Source organism: Manis javanica, chromosome 9, assembly GCF_040802235.1.
Source record: "Manis javanica isolate MJ-LG chromosome 9, MJ_LKY, whole genome shotgun sequence".
Lineage (NCBI taxonomy): Eukaryota > Metazoa > Chordata > Mammalia > Pholidota > Manidae > Manis > Manis javanica.
The window spans coordinates 51917723-51939597 of record NC_133164.1 but is presented as its reverse complement, the minus strand read 5'-3'; the positions used below and the strand labels follow the sequence as shown (position 1 = coordinate 51939597).

The window sequence follows — 21875 nt, the reverse complement described above, 5'->3', positions numbered from 1 at the left end:
GAATTAACTGGAACAGAGGATACCTCTTAAGTAGCTACCAAATGAATTACCTAAGTGAGAAGAAATGAAGGCCTGAACTACAGCAACTGTCTAAACTACAGTAATAAAGTAAAAGTAGATAAGAGGAGAAAAACGTTATTTTTATAACTGAAGGCAAAAAACTAGCTTCTGGGATATTCAAGAACCATGGTATTAGCTCAAGTTTTAAACTTTAAAAAAGTGAAAAATTCATAGCACTAAAATTAAAAGGTCTAAGAAGGAAAAATATGTAAATATTCTCTAAAACAAAGATTTAATACATTGATTCACTGACCCAAACAATCATGAATGTACTTATCAAGTTCATTGTGTCAGTTAAGAACTCCAACACCTAGAAGGTGACACACGGTTAGTAACTGGAGAGGGCTTTCTGCACATGCTCAGGAAAGGTTTTTCTAAAAGTTCTGAATAAGGAGTTAGCAGAGTATCGCCGTACCGTGAAGCTGTTGTTAGCATTTTTTGTGCTTGCTTCAGCCACACTGGCATCTGAGAGGTCGACTTCATCAAATATCAGAGACTGTTAATGAAAAAGAGCATAAACACATTAAATTAAAACCTAACTCAGTGCTCCCCAATAACATTTTTTACTATCAGGTCATGACTATGAATCTATGTCAGTGTTTAGAAATAGAAAATGAAGAAAAAGTTAACTTAGTGATACTTTTTCTTCTTAGGAAGAGTGAGGAAAACCACAAAGTGCAACTAACCCATGAATCCAAACTTTTGGACTTTAAGGAACCCCGTGGCACAGTGTTCCAATGCAAAATGCTCTGTGCTTTCCAGAAGCATCATTTATGGAGAACCTACTAAGTGTATGACACACATACTCACACACACAGAACAGTATCTCTGAACTCCTAACAATTCTGCAGAAAGGCAGAGGCAACACACTGTCCCCACATTTGCTAAGTGAGAAATGAGAAAAACTAGTTCTGGCTCAAATCAAGGTGAGTTCCTGAACTTCCTGAACCTCATTTTCCTCATCTATAAATGTGTTCAAAGGAGATGATGAATGTGCTCTGCAAATACAAGATGATGCTTATTTTGTACTCTTAAAAGTGGTTTTAATAAAAAAAGTTTCAGTGGCAAAAACTCCCTAAAAATGGAATCTTTAAAAATGTACAATTTAGAGATTAGGAAATTCTAATTCACTATATATCCTTCCCACTTTTAGTCATTTGGTCATTGTCCACACTCACTCAATGTTCTCGCAGCAAAGCAGATGTAACAGTGCACCCCTAAAACTGCAGATAAGGAGGCCCTTTCTCTGATAGCTTCCACCATACCCCAAGATCTCCAGAGGGTTACACAAGTCCACGTGAATCCAAGCAATCTGAGCAAAAGACTTGTTCCCTGACTAGAAAAAACTTATAATCTAGCACAGGAGATGGAATAGGCACAAATAATTTGAATGTAATATAGACAATTAAAAGCAGAAGAGAAGAGATACTACAAAATGCTGTGAAAGGTCATAGATAATTTCTCCAGCAGAAAACACTTAACCTTTGCCTTGTGAATGATGGAATAAGCCTTTGAGGGGATAAAGAGAACAGAATTCTGTCAGGTGGAGACAGATGAGGCAAGGCTGAAATGAAGGCTATTGAGTGGTCGATGCTGCCTAGAAATAAATGGGAAAAATCAGGGTGGAGCCGGATCAGGACAGCACTGAGCATAATGACTTTCACAGTAAGATTATTTTATTTGGTTATTATTTCTACAGCTGCATAAACTAAGAATTAGTTTTGTTTATTTGTTTTTACCTCCTGCTGTATAACTCTACTAGTTATACATTTTTTAATATGGAATTATTAATTTTTCAACTGGCACAGTAGCAAGAAATCTTAACTTTTGAAGGAATACTCAACTACCAGTTTTAAATGAAGGCTCATCATATTTTTTGCCCAAAACTACATCATTCTTATTTATTCAACTGTTCTGTAAAAATTATTTAAAGCCTTGATTTTATTTAACTATGAGTTTTATTCTTAACTGCTAACATAACTGAATATTTCATGTCAGGCACTGTGTGAGCATTTCATGTGTATTATCCCATTTAAGCCTACTTTCACCAACAGGCTGTCCACAGCCACGCCACTGGAATGTGCCGGAACTGGGATAACAACTCTTGTCTGACACCAGAGCATGGATTCTTAGCGACTATAGCAATTTTCTCTCTCATGGTGAGAGAAAGATTTATAGGGTAAAAAGTAGCAAGAAAGGGAGGAAACCCAAAATTTTGAGTTTATTATATTTAATAAGTCTATACTTAATGTTTCATTTCCATTATGGAAATGTTCCATTAAGGAAACAAGACAGGAAGAAAGAAAAAACTATGTTAGAATCTTCCTATAAGATCTTCTTTAGGGGACATGCCATGAAACTGACTCAAACAGACTCCCTTGCCGTGGGGACTAAGATGGACCACATTTACGCTGAATTCATGTAAGAGCAGTAAGGTTACAGTGAGCCTCAAGACAAAAAACAGGTTGAAGAACCAACATTTTAAATCCATCCACAATCTAAAATGTTTGTAATTAATATTCTTTTGAATTACCTTTGAGTCCTTTGCATAATAGAGTGTACGACCTCGCAGTTTGAAGTATCGCTTTTTCCACCTTTGGAAAGAACTGGTTTGCTTCAATAGTTGTCCCTCTTTAATACTGGTCTGGGAAGAGACACAAGCACAACGACATGATTAAAGTGAAATTCAAAACCAGGTCAAATTCAGAATTAATGATACACTACCACTAACATTTTGAATATTATTTCCCATGTCCCACAAATTACATGAGGGAATATTTTCTTCAGCTTTCCGTTCAACCAAGAAAGTACATGTTCAAAGCCCTAAAGAGCAAAAGCAAATCTGACATAGTTCCCAGGCCTCCAAGCAATAACAAATAGTATGGAAGAGACATGAACATCGGCTAATGCTTGAAACAGAGTGTGATGCATCCACTGCCTTGCACATAGTAGATATGCAATAAATGGCACACAGAGTGGAGGTGCAATATGGGTAAGAAAGTCATGGGCTCAGGAGCAAGAAACCTTGTGTTCAATTCCTGGTGCCACTACGTAGTAACTAGATGATCTTAAGCAAGTTACTAAGCTTCATGCCTTTTTAACTCATTTATGAAATGGGGGTGACAATAGGACATACCCTTCAGGGTTGTTGTGAGGGTTAAAAACATGTAAAGGACTTCTTGCATGGCACATAGTAAGTGTTCATTAAATGTCAGTTATCATTAGCTATATGTTATTGTAACAAATACGTATTCAAAGCATGCGTCCAGGGAAGGACGCATCAGCTCTGCCTCAGAGGCAGTGAAAGAAGTCCTCACAGAGCAGAGCCTGGGTTGGGTCTTGAGATGGAAAGGGTGTTTTGATGTGTGTAAAGGTAGAAAGGTTTAAAACAACATGGGTATTTGGGGAATCTTCAGAGAGCTTTTGGTTATAAATTCAAGGTAGGGTTTGCAAGGGTAAGCAGCAGAAGATGTGACTGGAAATGATAGGCAGGGGCTGTGTGCCTTTGGGCCAGACCTTGAGCTAAATACTTCATCTATGCAAGTTCACTTCACAGTCACCAGCAAAATACTTGGAACCCCTCTGTCCACAACAGAGCTTTGCTTCTCAGTGGCCTGCACACTCCTCCCTTAGGTATGGACACTCTTTACTCTGTCCTTCTGAACTGCTCTCCCCTCAGATGTCCATCTGTACAACTTCTTCACCTCCTCCAAGTCTCTGACCTTCTCAGTGAGATGACCTCACTGACCTCCCTTTTAATAATACAACAGGCTCTTCATTTTCCCCGCCACCTTGATCTTAGTTACTCCCCCACACAGAGTACTCTGCATCTTCTAACATATAATGTAATTCACACATTTATTATGTTTATTGTGCTACTCTTATTAGAAGGCCCCTGAGTTTATTATATCTAATAAAGTTAAATATAATGTTTCATTTTAATTGGAAGGGAAGAAGAAAGGATGTAAGAATGAAACTACCCTTATAGCAAACTAAACTTTCAGTCTTGCTGTGAGATTGTCCTTAGGAGACATATCACAGGACTGGTTCAATTAGATCTTGGGATGGGGTCCAAGATGGATCACATTTATACCAAATTCAAAGAACAGTAGTAAAGCTATAGGAAGACTTCAAGACAAAAACAGTTTACAGAACCAAAATTTTAAATCCACCCCACTGGATTGCACACTGACATATCTCAAGTGCCCAGAATATTATCTGGCACATAAGATACTGAGATCTATATGAATGAATAGTTGGTACTGAGGTTAAACCCAGGTCTGTTGACTCCAGACTTTATTCCCAACTTTTGCACTATACTATCTTTTATTATCAATAAGGCATAAAATATTAAGAAAAGTTTGTTGTCATAGTTACATTATATTGATGTTTACTTTCAATTTCAGATAAGAGATTTTCTCAATAACTCACTTTGAGACTGTCCTCCAGTAATTGTTGTGAGATCATTACAATTTAATGGTAACAAAATACTTTTGAAACTTCAATACACCAAAGAACTCAATTTGTAGTCAGACAGACAGACTTCAAGTCAGGCTCCACCACACACTTAACAACATGAACCTGGGCCAGTTACTCCAGCTCTCTGTGCCCCAGTTTCTGCTCCTCCAACATGGGAATAATAATGCCAACTTCATAAGCTTGTTGCATCTAATTTAATTATACAATAATGCCTGGAGAGCACTTGGCACACTGTCTGAGTTACAGAAAACACTCAGTAAATGGCAGAAAGTGTTATTATTATGATATCATTAGGCTATTAAGTTCAGGGAGTGTTTGCCAGGCACCAAATTATAAGAGCTTCTTGACAGAAGGGCGTATATGTTTGCAGGCCACTCTGAGGGCAAATAACAGCTGGAGCAGGAGAGTGTCAAGAGATGAGGTTAGGGGAGATTTGCGCAAGGAGATGCTGGCCACAATGGGCAGTCTGCCTTTTACTGTAAGTGCAAAAAACTAACAAAATGTGTGAAGCAGGAGGGTGAGATGAGGAAATGGGTGAGAAAGCAGAGCACCAACACGAAGCAGCTGCAGTATTTCAAGGGAGACACTAGGAGCTCGAACTAAGGTTGTAGCATTAGTAAGATGGAGAGAAGTAGAGCAATTTGCGGTGTTATTTCAGAGGCAGAATCTGCTGGACTTGCTTGCTAATAGGCTGAAGGGCAAAAAAGAGGAGACAATCAAGGAAAAGTCTCCGCATTTGGCTTCAGCAACTAGATGCAAAGGACAGAGAGAGAAAGGGGTTAGAGTGCATTATGTGGTGAGCTGCATTGCTGTCCTGCTATAATATCTGACGATACCCAGGGTAGAGAGCCTATCATTCTTAAATCCACACAGAGAACTGACACACTGTACAAATTGAACTTCCAATGATACTCCAGTAATAGAACTAAGTGTATCAGGGTTTTTGTAAAGTACCGTTTAAGGCAATGAGGAAGAAAACTTCATGTTTGGCCTATTTATGTTCTATAAGCACTGTTTTAAGAAAGCATTAATTCCTACTTCATTCTCCACACGGTTATTAAAGTAATTTTCTAAACTGAAAACCTGCTTATATTATGTCCCAGCTAAAGCCCTTTGTTAGTTCTCTTTTGTCTGCAGCATAAAGTCCAGACTTCCATACATATCAGTGAAGACCTCTGCAGTGCCCCAGCATCATTGCCTGCCCTGCCCATGTTCCTCCCTCTACCCAAACGTCCCCTCCTCAGTGTGCCAGTTCTGAAAGCACCCATTCGTCCAACTCTGATCCAGGGCCACTGCCCCTCTGGCAGCTTCTTTGACCCCCAGGAAAAAGTGATCACCCCAGCTTTGTCCGTCTAAGGCACCCTTATCCAGTGTGTGTAACTGCACCCGTGCCATGGAATGGAATCAGTTTACGGGCTGTGGCCCCACCATGCTGTGATCTTCAGAAGAGCAAAGACTGCATCCTGTGTATTTTAATAACATCACTACCTAACACATTAACTGACACCTTAGGGCCACCATAAATGCTGAACTGAACATCTTTAAATGTAAAACAATATGTGAGGTAACTTTGGATTTTAAAAGAATGAAACAATCAGAACAGGTAATAATGGCTGGAAACGATTTTATAGTTTCCAGCATTTAGCCCATCTGAGTCTGTTTCTTTTCATGTGTTTAAAAACAGCAGATATAATGAACAAAGGTGTATGTGCTCCTAAATGCACACTTTGGGAGAACTAGGCAGAGGGATAGGAAAAATGTCTGCCTATCCTGATTGCAAGAATATTGTTAGTTTCAAGATGGTCCTTACATAGTTAGATTCAAAGCATATAATGTATCTGTTTTTTTCTATATAACTTTATGTTCCTTAAATCTTCTATAAGCCATGGGTTAATCTGCAATGTGTGTGGCTGTGGGGAATACAAATATGTGTAAGATACAGTCCTTATCTTCATGCATTTACAAACTTCTCTGTTATAATATACAAACAGTTCATTTTCAATTCTTAAAGAAAAAAGAAGAAAGCATTCTAAGGCTAGCTTGTTTTACTAAAAGAGACATGATTTAAAAGATTTAACTGGGAGGCAGTTATTCACATGAAAGTTAATACTCAAAATAAACTTCTGTTTATATATGGCTAGCTAAACAAACACTTCTTATAAAAGAAGGAGCATAACAAAAAATCGTTAATTTGCAACAACCCTAGCAAATATAAACATATAATCAAAGTGTGGTTCAGAGAAAGACATGTGTTATTCCAAAAATCTCAAAAAAATACAATGAGAATGCTAAGTGAAAAAATGGAATCATTCTTTAAAATTATAACATTTATTACGTTCAATATTAATGTTCAACTAGAATAACACATTGAAGTTAGTAAGACATAAAGTTATCATCAGTTATAATTAAGAATGTGTCAAATTTAAGCATTAAATTTTAATTTTATTTTGTACACAATCTCTAGGATAAGGGATTGAACCAAACTCTCCCCTCCCTCAAAAAAGGGCTTAGAAATTTACATTTAACTGCATTTAGTCATACAGTCTGGCAGATAATAGTTTAATACTTTCTGGCCCTTACGAATAGTCAGTAAAACCATATCTAAGAATCCAGTTTTCAAATATTCAAAGGAAAAAGTTAAATGAACTTGGCTTTGAAAAACTTTTCAATACAGTGAACTTTAATTTGAAAGATCCTTAACTAGCTGGCTTTCTGAGACTGTTCAGTCTAATGTCTTAAAGCTGTGGAACTGTTCGTTTCACACTCCTTGCTTAGAGCAAACAGAAGTAATTTCTCTTTTAAATTACACATACGGGGGCTCTAGGATTTCACCTAAAATTTCAGAAACACATCTGTGTCACAAGCTGAAGTTCCTCTGAAAGAATACTACTTTAATGTGCTGAGGAGTGTGCAACTTTACAAAGAGCCATTTAATGAGCCTTTTAGTAAAGCTAAGAATCTTTGAAAAGTCAGATAGTTGATGCCCAAGTTATCTGATAAATGTACATTTTCAAATGTTGGCTTTTTTTAGGCCATCCAATAGGTTTGGCAAAAAGCGTGAAATGGTGAAGTGGAAATGTCAGTGATGACTCATCTTTTACAGATGCTTTCAAAAATTCCAGAAGAATCTCTAGCTCCTCCTAGTCTTGTCCCAATATGACCCCTTAACTCTCTTCCAGGGAATGGGAATGGAATTTGTGATGGGAGGGTTGGGTTGTCACGGGCTGAATGTTTGCATACCCTGCAAATTGAAATGCTAACCCCAACGTGATGGTATGAGGAGGTGGGCCCTCTGGGAGGAGATGATGTCATGAGGGTGGAGCCCTCATGAATGGGATTACAGCTCTTACAAAGCCCACTACGTGAGGACACACTGAGAAGATGGCAGGCTTCACCAGACGCCAAATCTTAGTGCCCTGACCTTGGACTTCCTAGCCTCTGGAACTGTGAGAAATAAATTTAATGTTGAAGACACCCAGTCAGTCTATGGTATTTTTGTTATAGCAGCTGGAGCAGACTGGGTCAAGAGGTTTTCACACTAAATATTTTGTATGTAATCATTTCTTTCCTATCTCTTTTAACTTTTGTCTACTCCATCCTCCCAGAGATTTTTTCTTTGCCATATACATTTCCTTATCCGTTTTGTTATATAGGCTCCAGGGATGCTGCCTATGCCCTCCTGAGTGTCTGTACAGAACCTATAACATCAGTATTCCATCCGACTTTAATAGTAAACCTCTTTGTACAGACTCTAGCCCCTAAAGCAGAAATAATACCTATTTATCACTGTGTTAAGACATGTGAGACAATGGATATGAAAGAATACAAAATTCTCTTAAAATGTGTATGACAAGATATTACCATCACTAATGTTAGTCTTCATCATACGTATTATTTACTGTAGAAAAGGTTCCATCTCTTCAATTCATCTCTCCACTCCTCCTGCTCCTGCCTTAGTTCTAGCTCCTCCTACCCCCTTGACTCAACATCTCCCTAGGTGTTCTCTACGCTGTCAGTTTTTCCCACAACTAGTCCATTCTCCCAAGGTGGACAGAATTACCCCTGAAAAAACAGATTTGACACCACCACACTTCGGTTTAATATGTTTAATGGCTTCCTGTCCCCCATGCCATATTTCTACTCTCTTCCTTCCACTAGTGGCCTACCCTTTTTAACAGCTTTGCCCTCAGGAGTCCTCCTAAATTCACCTAATAATAGCACAGAAGAGGAGTAATTGCTGATCCCCAAATCCTCCATGCTTCCCTATGTCCAAGCTTTCTCATGAGCTCTTCCTTCTGCTCATAATATTGTCTATGCTCTGGTTCTTCTGGTAAGCCCCCCACCCCGTCCAATCATCCGCCACAGCTCAGGCCCATCCCATCCTCGGTGCACCCACAGCACTACGCTCATACACAATTTATAGCATTAGTCTTCCTGCATAGGAATTGTTTTAAATTTGTGTGTGTGTGTGTCTCTCACATAATATGTTTCCATTTTACATACAGCCATGTACCTCATACAAGAAAATCATTAATCCATGTTAATCAATTTAATGAGAATCAGGAAACAAATGAAATTAAAAGAATCAAGACTTCTTTTGATAAGAACTTGAGGAATTCAATGGAGAAAAATATTCTGATTTTTTTTTCCAGCAAGAAAGAAATACACAGGCAGAACATATAAAAGAAATAGACCTGACTCCTAAAAAGAATCCCAAACTGGACTCTACTTCTGGTCCCACGTACTAGCTTTGTGACCACAAATAAGTACTAACACCTATGAGCCAAAGTTTCCACATCTATAAGGTTAGAATAAATATCACCAGCCCTGGATTCCTTAGAATTGTTAGGATGAAACAAAATGATGCACAAATATAATTCATAAACTCATAAATGCTATATAAGTATAAAATATCATAAGTAAGTACTATTTTAGAGGGTCATGCTTCTAGGAAAAGGTGTTTTAAGTGGGACTGACACAAGCTAAATAACTACTACTCCTGACCAAGGGCCCAATGCTTATATTTAGAGAAACAACCACAAAACGTATACATAAAGCATACAGCCCCAAATTGTGTAAAGTTTTCTAGACATTAAACAAAATAATAAGTCATGCAATTGCACTTAATACAGCAATGGAGCAGAGTTTGCAACTGCTATATGATTATTTCACTTCTTAGAACATGAGTCTTGTTTACCAGTTAGAATCAGAAAATGACAACAACTATTGCTGGATATCACCACTTGGATGCCACTGACATTTCCAAACTCAGCTGACCCCAAATTAATACATCTATTTCCCCAACTAGCCTGCGAGCAGAATGAGAGCAGGGCCAGGCCCACCTTATTCACCTCCGTAGCCAAGCACTTATCATAGTTCCTAGCACAGATAATAGCTCTTAGTAATTATTCATTGAACAAATAAATGAAGTGAAGACTGACATTCAAGTAAAGCAGTGGAAATGTCTTTTGGGGGAAATGTGAATTGTACACCATCTTAAGAGCCCTCAAGTGAGAGCCTGAGCAGGAAACTGAACAGTATTCTGAGAACTGGATCCAGGGAAACTCATTCTCGTTTGCAAATGTCCCTGCAGCAAATATAAGGATTTAGTTGTTGGCTCTCCTGCCTTTTTTTCCCCCAAATTGAAAGCCATTCTGCTCTTATTTACTACCATTTCATCTTTATTAAGGCAGGCCATCCATCTCATCAGCATTAATACTTCATTTGGAAGTTATATAGGCAGATATACCTATAAAATGTGCAAATCAACTACCATTTGTAAAGGTTCTCTATCCTTCCATATCTTATCCAACAGGTGAACTTAGGTAATTTGGCTTGAAAGGTAGTCAAACACAAATCACACAAATCAGCATTTGACCCTACAGGTCTAAAATTAAAAATCTATCTTCATCACAAGCTTGCACTTCAATGTATTGTATCTCCTATTGTCACATTACTTGTTTTATTTGCCCTTCTAAATGATGTTTTTGTGTGTGTAATTCAAACAAAATCTATTTTCCTCTACAAACATGCCAGAATTTATACTGACTGATCGCTGCCCCTTTTCTTAGGGCTTTGGACGGTAAGCCAATTGATCTCATTCCGATTCAGTCTGTCAGCTTCTCTTATTAGCCACATGTTAAATTGCTTAAAGCCTGACTTTTCAATCAGCCTCCAGAATATTCCCCAGTTCTTCTTGATTCCAGAATCTTCTGGCTTTTGCACCTTGTATGCTGCTTTTCCCTTCTGAATTTTGTCCCACCATGAATTTCCTACTTTGTTAAAAACAAATGTGAGCCTCTTTATTAACATAAACATACATACTTTACATTAAGCTCTATTAAATACACCCATTATTCTAAAATCTGGCTGATTATATGACTCACAAGGAGAACTTTATAGACATAAAGGACCTCTGTTCTTCTGGCAAGTTTTGATTTAATAGTTCTGGCATAGGGCATTGGGAACCTATGCACATTAAAATGCTTTTGGTGACTACAATTATCAGTCAGGCTTAATAAAAACACTCATGAACAATGCTTAAGTAATAATTTGTATAAACCCTTTAAAAGACGTAATTCATCACTTGAGCCTTTTTTTCACTTCCTTTTAATTGATACTATTCAGTCTAACCACTATTCTTCTCTGGCTTTGAGCAGTTTAAAGACACACTGTAAGAATCTTCCTAAAACCCGTTTTGAGGAAGTACTGCGTCTCTACACCAGAACTGCTGCTTTCTCTGTGTGTGGAGTCCCATTGATATCCCATCTGTGCCCCCTCTCCACCACCCCCTGGCTCTGCCAGCGAGGCAGGGGGAGTAATTAGGGTTTAATGACAGCTCACTCAAGCTCCTCCCTTCCTCCTCTGGACAGCCAGTAGCCCTCACGAAACCCGGCTATACCAACCATCAGTCAGAGAAAAAAACACACATATATAGTTTGCAGATGACGACTAGAGTAAGGCCTGTGGATGAGGGAATGAGGAGCTGGGATCTGCACTGGACACCACCAAGGGCTGGGAAATGGGGGAGGGGTGTGGAGAGAGGAGGGGCCCTGGCTACTCCTCCTTCCCACGTCCCTAGTAATGTCTCCTGCTCCCACCATCACCCAAGACTGCGTCACCCAGCCAGGAGAGCAAACGCTGGAGAGAAACTGCAATGGGAACAAGGAAGGGATGTATTGGTTTAGAGCCAGAAGCCAGCACAGTAGGATGCGGATCACCCAGCTGATAGAAGGGCGGAGACAGGGCTAATCTGAGCCATATGATGATGCAACAGGGTGATGCAGGTGTGGGCTGTTTCCAGCATCACAAAACACTGCCTCGGAGCAGTTGTCCTCAAGCAGCCGTGTGTATAAAAATAATCCAAGGATATATGACCAGATGTTAGATACTAAAGTGACCAGCTCGGCCTCCCCATTCTGGGGTAACTCTTAGGAATTCTACTGCTCCATGAAATACAGGTCAAAAACTGTAAGGCAAGATGATTACATGCACTTAACATATTTAAAGTTCACACAACCAAACCTTGGCATTTAATATTCTAGAAGCTTGTGAAACAGTTTTATTCATTTTTGTTCTCACAAAAATATACAACCAGTACTGTTTTGCTTTTTAAAAAATTTTACCAGAAGTAACTATTTACTTTTACACATAACACACATATGCACACACATATTCTGATTCAGGTTGTCTGGGACGTATATACTAAGAGGAAAATACAGTCAGGCTAACTGTCTTACACTGGCAGCAAATGCTCTTTGCAATTCTGTATACAAGTGATTAAGTGAAGCCTAAAACTCAAATGGGTCTGTGGCTCTGCAGTTTCTCATCCTGCCATGTTCAATCCAGTGACGCAAAAGGCTTTCCACCACAACTCCTAGGACCTCTCCAATGTCTAAAAAGGAAAAGTTCAATCTGTCAAACAAAAACTAGTTACGCTGCAGCATGGACAAATCCTGAGAAGTGATTGGGTCTGCTCAAGAAATCAAGAGAATGTACACAGCAGGAAACATTAAGAAGGAAGCTATTGTTTCCTTGTGCCTGGTGAGGTATTTTGAAACCTCTAAATATATTCAAAGTATCTTCACTGTTTTATTTGAAATACTATAAACTCTAATATTTGGGACATTTAAACTAATGCATTCTAAGCAAAATTATATAGAGATTATTCAACATATTCTCATTACCCCCTTTACCAATAAACCATTTGGATATACTAAAGTGCCTTGTCCCTTACACTTGTTTATAATTTTACTGAGAAAGGCTATGGATATAATTAACTTCCTGAGATAGTAATTACATTGTGAACTTTTATTTGTTAATTCCTAAAATTAAGCACTCTATTTTTAATATGTTCCTTCTTCAGGAGTTTCTAAATGTTATTTTTCTACTTAGTATTGGAGAGATAAAATATATGACTTTATAAAGTACTACTGTACTTTCCTTTAAAGGAGAAGGTACAAAATGTGCATGCTGTACAGAAATACAATGAACTACAACATGTTACCACAGGGTGGTAGTGGTGTTATGCCAAATGCCCAGGTTTTTCTTTTAGAGCTGAGAACATAGATGGGCCTTTTATTAGAGTTAGACAAATCCCTGTCCATACATGTGAGCAGCACAGAATAACTCAGTTGAAAAGCAGTAAAAAAAAAAAATCTATCCTTCCAATGCTGAATTTACTTCTTCCTTTATCAAATGCCCCTACTCACTTTCAAGAATAATCCTTTTGCCCACACATGACATTTTAATTTAACTTTCCCACATGGCCACAATGACACACTATTTTTTAAGTGTATTTTTTAATTGAAGTATAGTTGATAAACAGTATTGTATTGGTTTCAAATATACAACACAGTGATTCAACAGTTCAACACATTATTGAATCCTCACCCCAACTAGCACAGTTACTATCTGTCAACATAGAAAGATGCTACAGAACCACTGACTAGATTCTCCATGCTGCACTTTCATCCTCATGACCAACTTTTATTATGATTGAGATTTTTGTGCTTCTTCATCACACCCCCAACCAATGCTCCACCCAAATCCCTCCCCCATGGTAACAACCGGTCACCTCTTAGTGTTTGTGAGTCTACTGCTGTTTTGTTCATTTTGTTTTGTTTTGTTTTTAGATTCCACATGTAAGTGAGATCATATGGTCTTTGTCTTTCTCTGACTGGCTTATTTCACTTAGCATAATAAATAAGTTCATCCAATCCAGTGATACAAAAGGCTTTCCACCACAAATGGCAAATGGCAGTATTTTTCTTTTTTATGGTTGAATGATATTCCAGTGTGTATATGTTCCACCTCTTCTTTATCCAGTCATCTATTGATGGACACTTGGGTTGTTTCCTTATTTTGGCTATTGAAAATAATGTAGCAGTAACTATTTTGATGTAGGGGTATTTTAACATGGCCTAAAATAAACCACTAAGCATTACTCTTCTTTTTTTAGTGACTATCACTAATGTACAAAGCAGACAACCTCACAACATGCCTGAATCTCACAATACTGCTGCTCTCCTCATGTCCCCAGCCTTAAACTGCAGTTTGTAGCTGAGGCAGGAGGTGGACATCCATGGTATGGCCAAGGATGGGATGGCAAATGGGGTGAAGCTCAGGATCTGGTGGACTAACCACATACAAACAGAAGTTACATATTTACCACAAATACCTATCTCACAAAGGGCTACTGACCAGTCTGTGCAAAATACCTGCTTATTTTCTGGAACTTCAATTTCGTCTTCAATAATCTGCCTCTAAAATTCTCTGGTTCTTCCCTAGAGAAAATCTGGGTCCCAAATGCAGAGGAAATTCTCAGATTTCTGCCAGTTCTCTGAATTCATAGAGAGGAAAGTAGGTAGGTAGTAGGGAACCTAAACTTTCACTCTTTCTTCAAGAAAACTGCCCCTTGACTATGTCCAATTAAATCCTACATGCCAAATCTCTCTGGATGAACTTAACCTTCACACTGCTCCAATTATGTCCTCTAAATAGACACGTAACTCCTAAAACAGGTTTCTGCATTTATTCTCAACTTTTCATTCTACAGCTGCCTCCTTGACATCTCCACGTGGTGATGCTATCACCACCTACAACTCACTAAGTACATTTTATTACATTTTATATGTAATATAGTCTAAGTATAATAGAAAAAACATTGACCTGGTTTAGGAAACCTACATTCTAATTCTGAAACTTACAGTAAATTACTACATAACAGAGGGTAAAAGTCACTCACCCTCTCCACAATTCAAAATGAACTCAACACCTTCCCATGGCAGCTGCTCCTCCTCCTGTGACCACATCTATTACCAGCAGCAGCATTCTCCTAAACATACAATCCCAAAACTGCCTTATTCTTCGTTACCCCTAAATTTTTTAGTTGCCATCAAAATGTTTTTGAAATCTTGTCTTCCTATCTGCTCTCGTGCCAGTGCCCCAATCCTAGTAACTTCGTTATTTCTCACCCACACTTTAGCAATTAACCTCCGATGAGGAAATGAGGACCAGCACTGGGGGAAGAAGCCCCTGCTGGGGACAAGAGCTGAATCAGCTAACCTGCCTGCCACCAGCACTAAAGCTTCCCTTGAAGTTACTGCCTCTCCTTTAAGTTCAGCCCAAGTGTGCAAATCTATTCTACTCTTAATAACCCATGATAAAATGGAGGCAAGACAGAACATTCAAACAAGTCTTTGCCAAAGGCTGGCAATAACAAGAGGGACAAAGCACGGAGAGGTCCACGCTAGACAGTATGAACACAATACTTGTTCCTCCAGGCCTGTGAGTGAGAAGAGGAACCCCAAGCCCTGTCCACCTTGGCTCTCCTAGCAGATGCACGCCAGGTGTTGCCCTGCTGTCAAGGAGCACAAGGTCTGCAAACCAAAACCCTCCCGTTGGCACAGCCGGGGCTTGTCCTCACAGTTCTTGTTCCTCTACGCACAGGGAAGCTGGCTTTTCAGGGCAGGCCTCAGCTGAACACCAAATCCAACAGAAGTGTCCTGTTGTTCATAAAAGAAATGATATGGATATAAACTAGTCCCTCCCTCTAATTAATTCTCCATACTCCTTCTCCAGGATTGTTTCCTTAAGATACAGCTCTCATCCTGTCACTTCTCTGTTCAAAAGCTTTGTTGGTCATTCATAAGACACAGAATAAAACAAAAACTCTGCCCTGGAGACCCACGACCATCTGCACTTTCACTGCCCTTGAAGCCACCTCTCCAGGTGCACCATGCACCTTATATTCCTGGCATACTGGTCTACCCACCACCACCACTGACTAAGCAAACACATATTCTCCTATCTTGGGGTCCTTATTTAAGTATCTTTTCTCAGGCCCAGAATGCTTTCCCCAGGATCTTTCCATTTCACTGACTCATCCTTAAATGTTGGGCTAAAACACCCTCCTTCCCAAAAGTGTCGCCATTGTAAAGCTCACTCATTTGCAATTCCATGTGCTCAGGCCTCACAGAGCCCTATTTGTAAAAGATAATGAATTTGCAGTGGGAGAGCAATGTGCTAAGATTATGTTTACTCTAAAAAGCTTATCTCTTTCATGTTCAATATTATCAGTGATACATATATTCTGAAAAATATATTACAGTATGAGAAGAAAATAAATCATGAAACAGGTCAAGAGATTGTTTAACTTCATCTCCCTAAACCCCAAAAGTCATTCTAGGATCCAAATTATTTTATTTCCTCCTCATACTACTCAAACTCCAATCCACTTGAGAAAAGCTGTGTTGATAAAAGTGGGTGTTTTTGCTCTTTTGGGGATGAAAGAGAACATTTCCTTTCCCTCCCTCTAATTCACACATTCCTACATCTCAGATGCCTGTTAGGCCATATCACATAGTGTTACCTTTACTGTCCATGATTCTCTGCATACACAAAGAATGAATCTGCTGAGGACAGACAGAGCCAGGGAAGATGTAATGCTTGCTGCACTTTTTCCCTTGGAAGGTGGGGCACATAAATACTACTTCACTCAGAGACATAAGACATATAGGTTCTTTAAGTGCAGAGGTAAGAAATCAGGTTTGATGATTCATACATGAAATATACTGTACTTTACATATCTTTTCATTCATTTAACACATATTTATTGAGTGTTTACTACATTCTAGGAACTATTCTAAGCACTGGAGATACAGCAGTAAATAAAACAGATACAAATGCCTGCCTTTGTAGAGCTAGTAATAGTATTAGAGATCATGCTCAAAATTTTAGAAAAGTTTTTTAACACCATCTAATTTCATTTTAATTTACTTATATATAAAAGGTGTACATAATCTATTTATCTAATTATAAACCTTACTAAACTAGTTTATAAGTATGACCAAGAAAAAAAAAGAGTAGCACATAAAAGAGTAAATATAAAAGTTTAAGACAATATCCTATAACCACTTAAAGAATAGTTTCTACATAAGAAAGCTAGTGGCCACCTCAGAGTAGCAGACCAAAGTCCAAAAGGGCTTTAAGAAGAACATCTACTACTAACTTCCAAAAAGATTTGTTCTCTTTTTTATCAAATGTATCATGTTAGGTTATAAAAGTTTAACACTACATAATATACATACATACAACTAAATTGTTTTAGAAGATTATGTAAATTTTATATAAAAAGCGCCTTTGGAAATTTAATTCATAATGACTCTACTAATACTGCTTTACTAATAATATCAGCTTCCAATGGTGGAACGATGGCAATTAACCAAACTCAGAATCATTATGACAGGTGACTCTTGGCCTTGGGCATTAAATAGAACTTTGTTTAGTAAGTAAACAGACTTCAGATAGAAAGATCCTACACAGAGCAGAGAGAAACCATGGTGTGAGGGGAACAGCTAATAGTCCACCATATCCATTCTTCTTGCCTTCTCCCAATACTTGGCCTTCCAGCTACGAACTCCATTTCCTGCTCCCACCTGCCCTCTTGGATGTGGCAATGAGACTAAGTTTAGGCCAATGGGATGTGAGCAGGAGTGACTGGTGCAACTTAAGCACCATCCCCTTATGGACACTTGGCCTGGTTTGGACTCTCTCTTTCCCACTTCATGCTGCTGGCAATGGTGGTGAGTTGAGTAACCTTGGAGGCTGCCCAGCAACAGTACATTTCCCAGGTATGATAGACTGAATGTTTATATCCCCCCAAAACTCATATATTGAAGCCTAAACCCCAATGTGATGGTATTTGGAGGTGGACACTCTGGGAGGTGACTTGGTCATGAAGGCAGAGCCCTTATGAATGGGATCAGTGTCCTTACCAGACAGTGAACCTGCCAGCACCATGGACTTACCAGAGTCCAGAGCTATGAGAGATAAATGTGTTGTTCATAAGCCACTCAGCCTATGGTATTTTGTCAGAGCAGTCCGAATGGACTAAGACACCAGGTTTTTTGCAGTTAGATATGCCCCTGTGCCTAAGATCTTGCCAATGGAGTGTGGGCAGAAGCAATATTTGTCACTTTGACCTAAGCCTTTATAGATGGGCCTACCTCCTCTGTGCTCTCTTTCACCATTTTCTGGCTAGAACTGGAAATGGTGACAGCTTTGACCACACAGGTGAGGATGTTCTCCTGGGAAGATGGCAAAGAAACAACACAGAAGGAACCAGGATCCCTGAATAGCTCCCTGCAGCAGAGAAACCCACTCACCTCAGAAGCTTTCCTTGAACTGGGATGTAAGAGAGAAACTATTTATGTCTCTCAATTTGGGGGATTTCTTTTTGTTACAACTGGGCAACTCTAGTATTCAAACTGTGTTAAGAGTCCCCGCTTCCCACTAGCTCTGGACCACATGCCTCTATTAATGGTGGGAGAGAAATAAACTTTATATTTAAGCCAGTGTATTTTAGGGTTTTGTATAAATACCATGTTTCTGCCATCTAATCAATTAGTCATTCTATATCATTCTAGGAGTAGGTACAAGACTCGACCCAACACCCATTTCCCTTTTCCTCCTTCCTAACAGAACCCTGACATGGTTTAGCTCTCTACTCTTGCAGAGCTTAGGGGATGCTGCCTCTATTCATTCCTAGTTCTACCAAGTACATATTGATTAGTTTAATAAATTGTTCTGAGGATTCCTTTCACCTAGTCATCAGTAATTAGTTCAGAGGTGGGATGTAACCCAATTCCAGCCACTGAGTGGAGGTCTCTGGGGTGGTGGTGGGGGGTGTGAGGAGGGGAGGGAGACTGCTATTGGTATACCTGAAGGGAGAGCCGTTTTCTGTCTGCTGTCTGAACATGACACCTGAGACTGACTCAGGCACCTTGCTAAACACACACTAACACAGAGAGGAAGGCAAAGCCGGAGAACACCAGAGAGAAGTGAGCTAGAGCCTGCCCCATTCGCAGTGCTTGAGCCAATATGACTCAGGGTTTTTTCGTTACCTGCAGCTGACAGCATTTTAATTGATGAAATATAGTAAGAGTCCTCATAGAATGTACATAATAAATGGACCAATCCTAAAAATAAATAGCAATAGAATATTACTCAGCCCATCATGAACTGAAAAGAAATCTATTTAATTGCTACCACCCTAATAGCATTTTCAAAGGGCACTTGAACCACCACAAAAAGAGGAAACTCAACTATGTTAAATAGCATTCTCCGTTTACTTTATTCTCACTTCAACATGACAATCCACAAAACTATAAGGCTTAAAAGTTACCAAAACCATAAACCCCAGACAAATATATGACAATCTCTTCCTTATCCCAGACTACAGAGCACTCCTGGAAAGAGAAGCAAAATCTCATTCACCTGATCCACTTAATGCCCACTGTTTCTCTTCTAACCGACATGCTGCAGGTTACTAGCCTTTCACTTAGTTTTCAACACAATCTCTTAAGAGCTCTCCTAAACATTCTATACTCTCATCAAACTCCAATTGAGTACAGCCATTGCCCAAAACAGTAGGACCCAACAGAGTGCAAGCAGCAAAAACTGTCTTCGTTCTCCACTGCACCCTTACTCTGTTCAGAAGGCTATTTATTCCTTGACATGGACGAAACCTGTCCAAAGCTTTTTCAGTCATTCCTAAAACTCAAACATCATCTGGTCACAAGCACAGTTATATTTCACTAGGTAAAATGTCAGCCCAAATTTCAAACTCTATTATTCAAACTTAAAGCTTCTTCCCTACCCCAGCCTGGGCTGTTCCAGGCACAGTAGCCTTCTTCTTTTGAATCTGCCAGCTCCTTCCTTCAATTCACTACCCAGTGTATGAGTCCTCAAAAGGGACATTTTCCTGGGTTCTGCAGATTTTTCCCTCTGGAAACATCTTTCTGCAGCTCCCAAGGCTCAAGCAGAGCCCCTCCCCCAAGTTATCACTTAGAACACCCGTGCACCCTCAGCCTTTGTATCTGATGGGCACACCTCCAGCCTCTACCTCGAAGGTCACGCTGTCCCTGGCAGCAAAGGCTCTTGGGTGGGGCCACTCTTTGTAAGACCACCATGCCCTCTCCTGGCCCAAGGAAAATAGACACTGCTGCCTTGTTATTAGTGAAAGCACAGCTGGCTCCCTGGCCAGTGTAGCTAGCTGCCTCTCCTTGTTCTGGAGCCAGGCAGGTGGGGATAGCTCTAGCATTTGACCTCTAAACTTTTCAAGTCCAGATTCATGTGCTCACAGCCTCAGGAGGATACAGGTCATGTCAAAAGAGCCAAGCAGTCTCCTTCCAAGCCCAACACTCAGCTTGAGGAGACATGGAAGGATCATTTGCCTTCCCGCCCCACCCCCAGGCCCTGTCCTGGCATCTTCAACCACAAGCACACTTTCAAGGTGTTGAGCTAAGAAATACAAACCTAACTAAGGAACATGGATATCACTGTGCCCACTGCTTTGTTTGTGACCTTTTGGGGCTCCCACCAAAATGGAAACAGAATGAAAACCACGTCAACATTCTATATCACTAGGTTTTTTGAATATCCACTATCTACCTTTTTCTTCCTACTTTTTCCTCCAATTACAGGCTTTTTTTCCCACACACCTCTTTTCACTTGGCCATCATATTTTCTCCTGTATCTTTCCCTCTTGCCACTGTCAAACCTTTAGAACCAACTGTCTAAGCTCATCACTTTTGTTTCTTCATCAAGTATTGATGATCATCTGATCATCTGCCAATGTATCTCTCCCCCAGAAGTCCCTGAAACAGAACTTCCAAGTCACCTGCGACCTTCTAGGCCAACAATATCCAGTGGAATTTTCAGCAATGATGGAATCTGCACTGTCCAAAAGAGTAGCCACTAGCCATATATGGCTACTGTACGTTTGAAATGTACTAGTGAGACCTAAAACTGATTTTTTTAAGTTACGGTATCATTGATATACAATCTTATGAAGGTTTCACATGAGCAACATTGTGGTTTCAACATTCACCCACATTATCAAGTCCTCCCCCCAAAATGCAGTCACTGTCTATCAGCATAGTAAGATGTTATACAGTCACTACTTGTCTTCTCCATGCTGTACCGCCTTCCCCATGCCCTACCAATATTGTGAGTGCTAATTATAGTGCCCCTTAATCCTCTTCTCCTTCCCTCCCTCCCATTTCCTTCCCCAACCCCTCCCCTTTGGTAATCACTAGTCCCTTTTCGGAGTCTGTGAGTCTGCTGCTGTTTTGTTCCTTCAGTTTGCTTTGTTGTTATACTCCACAAATGAGTAAAACCATTTGGTACTTGTCTTTCTCCACCTGTCTTATTTCACTGAGCATAATACCCTCTAGCTCCATACATGTTGTTGCAAATGGTAGGATTTGTGAAAACTTAATTTTTAACTGTATTCCATTTTAATTGATTTTAAACAGCCACATGTGGCTGGTGGCTTCCATTTTAGAAGCACAATTCCAAACAAACCAAATGGCTTGTTCCCAATTCCTTATCTACCTTAATGTTACATTATTTGGTACTTCCAGCATACTACCAGGAACTTTTCTTTAACCATAAGCTCTAGAAGACTATTTTTAAAGTATGTGCAGAATTAACTCAATGGACTAAAGAAAGATGTCACTCTAGTCTAGAGAAATAGCATGATGTAATCAGAAAGTAATTAACAGCAAATGGTGTGTGAATTGGGGAAGGGAGGAGACAGGAATGATGAAGAAGAGCAGCCTAGAGCAGAGGGTAAGAGTGGGAAAGGGTGGGAGGGTGGAGTGGGTAGAATTGGGTGGGTAACCTACAGCTAGATCATAAAGCCCACTGACAGAGAAGAAATCATGGAAGTAAAAACTCATACATACTTACAGATGTATGAGAAAACAAAAGATTTGCTTAAGGTTACAAAGCACTTTGTGGCAGAACTAATACCTAATATCCAGGTTTCC

At 39.5% G+C, this 21875-nt stretch overlaps 1 protein-coding gene across 3 annotated transcripts in view; it reads right to left on the bottom strand.

The window, feature by feature from the left end:
• DGKH (diacylglycerol kinase eta) overlaps positions 1–21875 on the bottom strand; it is a 199297-nt gene that overhangs the window by 119384 nt on the left and 58038 nt on the right. For all 3 annotated transcript variants that reach the window (XM_073212570.1, XM_073212571.1, XM_073212573.1), the window contains exons 3-4: positions 2594–2704; positions 476–556 (exon numbers count right to left, since the gene is read on the bottom strand). In XM_073212570.1, coding sequence (XP_073068671.1) covers positions 476–556; positions 2594–2704 — 192 coding nt within the window. The remainder of the gene's footprint in view (positions 1–475; positions 557–2593; positions 2705–21875) is intronic.